Source organism: Dendropsophus ebraccatus, chromosome 1, assembly GCF_027789765.1.
Source record: "Dendropsophus ebraccatus isolate aDenEbr1 chromosome 1, aDenEbr1.pat, whole genome shotgun sequence".
NCBI classification, from domain to species: Eukaryota; Metazoa; Chordata; class Amphibia; order Anura; family Hylidae; genus Dendropsophus; species Dendropsophus ebraccatus.
In genome coordinates this window covers 73,892,814-73,898,660 of record NC_091454.1, presented here as the reverse complement: position 1 = coordinate 73,898,660, position 5,847 = coordinate 73,892,814, and the positions used below count along the sequence as shown (strand labels likewise).

Below are 5,847 nucleotides of genomic sequence, written 5' to 3'. Positions count from 1 at the left end.
GCGATCGGGCGAATTATCGCTCCGTGTAAAAGGACCATAAGCCTCAATGTTTTATAGGCCAGTAATGGCCAATGTACGATCTAGTTCACAGTTGTCAAACTCGCGCCCTCCAGCTGTCATAAGACTTCAATTCCCATCAAGCCTGGACAGCTAAAGCTATGGCTGTACAGGCATAATGGGAGTTGTAGTTTTGTAACAGCTGGAGGGCCTGAGTTTGACAACTATGACACCCCTGATCTAGTTGATCTGCTCTGCAAAAGTGACCGCCAATCTGTAAATGTTTAGCAGGCTGGGAGTTGTAGTTTCACAGGAGCTAGAGCCACATGTTAGAGACCATGCTCTAGTAGGTAAACTAAAGATGGCATCAAGGCAATTTTGATATGTAACCTACCCTGACTATTTGTTATATGACTGAGCACCATGAAATACCATGATTTACAGAATTATAACAATGTATTGTAACCATATGATTTTTTTTTCTGGTACATCTAGGTTTATATATGTTTATCCTTCGGCGATTCAGTACAAAAAAAAAAATAATATGAATATATTAGTCTTTGTCTTACTCAAAGGTCACTGCAAAATATTGTTAACCCATGAAAGTTAGACTCAACTTAGTTTTCTGTGATAGGCCAGCATTGTACAAAATATTACTTTATTACATTCGCTTATTTACTTTGCTCAAGGCCTGTTTATCACAACGTGGGGACCACATGGTTAATATAATACCATTTTGTGTTCAATGTACTGAGCACTAAATGGTAAATCACTGTAACCCTTCTCTAAGTACTGGATAGTCGGACTTCTATATCATTTCACCCATATAACATATTAGCACACAACATTCACTTCTAAAGATATCTCTACAGAAATTCTTACAGGACCACTAATATAAGCAGCGGTCATTTCATTCATATAAGAGTTTTCGGAGCTTCACCGTACTGAAGATAAGTAAGATAAAGCAGGGAATTTTTATTTTTTTTTGCACATTTCTTCTCAGTTATCACTTTAAAGAGTTACAGCCATCCTCCTTGCAACATAACATAGCTGACAACAGGGAACAGAAGACCACATTCAACCTGCTAGCAGATGGACGGGGAATAAAGTTTATTAGGTCTTCTTAATGGCTGTTATGTTAATACCTAAGGGTGTGTTTACACTGAGAGATTTATCTGACAGATTTTGGAAGCCAAAGCCAGGAATGGATTAGAAAAGTGGAGAAATCTCAGTCTTCCCTTTATGACCTGATCCCTTTTTATAGTCTGTTCCTGGCTTTGGCTTCAAAGATCTGTCAGATAAATCTGTTTGTGTAAACACACAATAAGGCACTACATTACTGGATGTGAAAGTAATGAAGTCGATGCAGTATATGGTATTTAGGACACTGTTGGCTACTGCATTTATCCAGCACAAAGTAATGTGTTCAGGTGTTCATCTGAGAGGGGGAAAGTGATTGGCTCCCTTTGTTGAGAAGTCACTTGTTTACGTGTTTTGACATGATTGTCCAATAAGATATGAAAATACTTCATGTAATAAAAAAAATGTATGACTAGTGTCATCTAATACCCAACATTCTGCTCTCCATTTTACATAATAGTAACCTAGCCGGGATAACATTAATGAGGAGTACAGGGGGAGGGAGAGTAAAGGACAGCACTTTTACATGTGTGCTGTCCTTTACTCTCCCACCCTGTTACATGTATCCTGTGTGTTACCAACACATGTTAGTGCTTTATAAATATTTGCTTACTTTGTCAATATATGTGCATCCGAGTGGGGCAATAATAGATATACTGCAAAATGCCACCACATTCAATATCAGTAGCTTCAAAACTTTTTACAGTGAAGGTATAGCACTGTGGAACAGACAAGGCTTGCACTGTAGCCGACCTCTATATTCTGTGCAAAAGAGGAGGCCTAGGATTTGATCTATCTCATTAGAAGGTCAGATCAAATTAACCATTGAATGGACACCAGTGCCATCCCACAGTACATGAAGCTGGTTACAAACACACATCATACACATGCATACAAGCTTCATATTAACCCTTATATGTCATTATCCATCCTAGTGGTGCAAAGAGGTTATTTGGGTATCAGAACCCTCAAAGCCTCCAGAAACAAAACCTCCTCCATACAATAAAACACATTGACTAAAAGAAATATATTTTCAATATTTTATTTTTTCTGAGGATATGTTGTACACCAAATATCCCATTGGCAGTAAAGCGCATTCAATGTGTTTTAAGCCAAACAGTCACTTTGTTTAAACAAACACAAATATAAAGTAAAAATAAAAACCACAAAATAATGAACTGCATGTTTATAACATACAAAATCCATGCCTACTCAGTAGGTAACTACAACATTCCATCTGTTGAATATATATTTATAAATTTACATTTGAATTACAAAAATAGACTTTGAGTTTTTGCTTACATTCTACATAAATGAAGCTGTGCTTCAGTTTCCTCTCTGTACCTTTTCAGGTCTTTAATACATTCTTATAAGAATTCCCTTTCACCTTAAGGCTAGATGCAATGCATCAATACACGCAAATGCACGTGTCAAGACATCAGCAAGGCTTCACAAAAAGGCACCAAGTTACTGGAAACTAGATAAAACTTTTTTTTTTGTTTTTTTTCCGACATATGTGAGAGTACCATCTGATGATATTTACAAAAACAAAACAAAAGAACGTAAAAAGGATAAACAAAACATTACTTTTACACATGCTTGAATACATAAGTGCTGATCCTCAAATAAGTCAAAGCCATGGTAGCATTATCACTAGATACCATTTACAAACGGCGTCCCTATTAATTTCAAATAATACCACATGAATATGCAAAGGGGAAAAAAAAATTACATCGAGTACCAAAAAAAAAACAAAAACAAAAATAAGCATAAAAAACGTTAACAAAAACTTTGCACGTATACAATATACATTATGTATAGAGTAAAAATCCCTTTATGCAAATAAAAGTTGATCTTTAAAAGGATCATGTTGAAATTATTTCAGTTAGTCATGCAAATTAAGTCTTTGAAAACAATGGGAAATTAAAATGGCAGTTTCTTAGGCATTTGAAGCTTATCGATTTACAATGGCCTTTCTTTTTGCTAGACAGTCTGTCATCAATAACTTCCCACTCCGAGACCAGGCTTTGGAAGTCTTCAGTTTGTGCCTATTCATTTTTGCACATGTCCTATCATATTCTCAACAGATTTCAATTGTCCTGGGAGAATATGTTACTGACATATCAGAAAGTGCTGAGGACACAGGTGAACTGAAGGAATTGGTGACTACAGAAGATGGGAAGCTGGTTATACCTTGAACCTGGAAGGTCGTGGTAACAGATGGATATGTAACTGCTGTAGAAGGAGATGGGAAAGAGCTGTGGACTGGTGATGGGTAGGAAGAGGAGACTGGAGATGAGTAGGATGTTGGCACTGGAGATGGGTAAGATGTGGAGGCTGATGGAGAGTAAGAAGAAATGGGGGATGCAACAGACACTGGTGTTGCTTTATCAGTCTTTTTGTCCTTTTGCCTCAAGTGAATTTTAGTGTGTCTCTTTCTCTCGTCACTTCTTGCAAATTTCCTACCACAAATGTCACAGGCAAATGGCTTCTCCCCTGTATGTGTACGGATATGAGTTGTTAAATGGTCACTTCTGCTGAAATTCCTCATGCATATGCGACACTGGAAGGGCTTTTGCCCAGTGTGAATTCGGATGTGCCTTGTCAGTTCATCAGACCTGGAGAACCTTCTGTCACAAGATTCAACGGGACAGGCATAGGGTCTCTCGTGAGGAGGGGTCTTACTGGGGCGATTGGGGTATTTCCTCATTCGGCTTGGCTTGATGAGCTGATTTTGATAAGTACTGTTGTTACTGATACTCTTGAGTTCTTGTGAAACAGTCTGTGTAGCAAAGGCCTTGATGGTAGAAAGGGGTGTTAGAGAAGGCTGGTGGGGTCTGCTTTCAATTGCTTGGAAAGGTTTCTGCTCTGAAGTTACCAGACTGACATCTCCCTGTTGCTGTGGAAACAGGTAGTCTGGGATCATTGGCACCTGGAAACTGGTCTTTGTGACAGGATATGCAGGAGGTGGATACTGAATTGAAGAATTAGAAGCATTCTGAAAAGACTGAGATGACTGGTCAGGGAAGATGTCTGTGCTTGAGTTAGGAAAGGTTGGTGCTGCAGAGTAAATAGGGCTGCTGTCACTTGACTGAACTGAGCAGCTAAGAGGAGGACTATGGGAAGAAGACGATGATACTGATGAGGATGGTGAAGATGAAGGTGTCGAGGTGGTGGGTGGGTTTGCCATCCCCACCAGTCCACTGACCAGGCTGAAGAGGGGCTCTGGCCACAAGGTGTTACTACTGTTTGGAGCAGGCTCCAGGGAGAAGCGGCCAGTGTATGTCAGAGATGGCAGCCTGGTGGTCTGGTTGGCATAGCTAGTCTCGATGACAGATTTCTCAGCGTTCAGAGACATTTCAGAGAAGGCATCTGAAGTAAAGAAACAAGAGCAATGATTAGATATGACACAGCCATGGATGTGTGCTGTCCTCACCATACACACGCCTGACAGCAGCTCTAGGCATACATGACAGAGGAGACACTGCACGATTCCTGGAAGGCCCTGGGCACTAAGGCTCTGCATGATCTGACGCAAACAGAATTCCCTGCTACAGTGCTTAGTATTCAGTACACAGCCCCCATCCTGCTCCAACATCACATGCAGAAAAGCAGCCCCAGATGAATGGCAATGCATGCACACACAACAACAGAGCAGGCACCTGCACACAATACAGATGGCTGACAGCTAGACCGCCAGCACTACTATGCAGATGTGGAGACAGCTGACAGGTGGCCATGCTGCTTACCTGCTGCTAGGTGGTCGAAATTCTCGGCCCCCTCCCCGGGGGAGTTGAATCCGCTGCCCTCGGGGACTGAGGCGCCCAGGAACTGGGATCCCCCTGAGTTGAGCAGCATCATCTCTTCCAGCTTAGGGTAGTTATCCATGGTGGGAGAATGAGGGAATGCACTGAACGGGTCAGAGATCTGCAGAGGCGAGATGAGCATCTCTGCTTTGGCAGCTGCCATGAGGTCCTCGGGGATCCCTAGAGAAGCTGCCTCGGCATGCACACTGGGGGAGGACAGCTTGTCTCTCCCCGGCTCTGGGGCTGTGGACTTGGGGCACTGTGTGTTATGGAAATGGCGCTGAGAATAGTGGGGATTGTTGTGCTCTTAGTTGCTGCTGGGGTTGTCGCCGGTTCTGCAGTCGCTGCCCCCGCACGGCTCCCCCAGTCCTGCCTGCTGGAATCTCTCGCGGCTCCCCGGGATCCGCTCCTATATAAAGGGTTCGTAGCCGTCTGTACCTGCCCACTCTGTGACGTACATGGCCATATATGGAGTGCAGGAAGCCCTTATTTGGAGGGAAGCTGGAGGACCCGTGACGTCGACTAAGTAGGGGGAAGACTGAGGCTGGAACTCCGTGTATTCCTATGGAATAGCTGCCAGCTAGAGGGAACCCCGTCCCGGGGAGATCCCTACACGGGGCACTTGTTAGGGTACAGGGGGACCGGTATTGGGGTTCCCGTTTACCGAGCAGCGGAAGCCGGCAGCGGGTACACGGGTACCACCTTCTCCCCGCCTCCCCCGCCACCTTCCGGAAATCCCGGCCGGTGAGTCCATGTAAGGTGATGACCATGTAAGGCACGGTTCCGGCGGGGTTCCTTCCTGCGCCTTTTAAGGGCTTTCCGGCTCTGCTCCCTCTCCCTTTCTGTTTCACATGGAAAAAAAAAAGTGCTGATGAGGTGCTGGAGCCTGGAAGAGCGGCGGATG

The 5,847-nt window shown here is 43.4% G+C and overlaps 1 protein-coding gene across 1 annotated transcript; it reads right to left on the bottom strand.

Annotated features, from left to right (window-relative positions):
* Positions 1–2,163: 2,163 nt before the first annotated feature.
* Positions 2,164–5,341, bottom strand: EGR1 (early growth response 1). The gene is made up of 2 exons (XM_069973024.1): positions 4,887–5,341; positions 2,164–4,509 (listed from the first exon to the last, which is right to left on the bottom strand). The coding sequence occupies exons 1-2, from the start codon at positions 5,104–5,106 to the stop codon at positions 3,218–3,220; spliced, it is 1,512 nt and encodes a 503-aa protein (XP_069829125.1). The 5' UTR covers positions 5,107–5,341; the 3' UTR covers positions 2,164–3,217.
* Between the last annotated feature and the right edge of the window lie 506 nt (positions 5,342–5,847).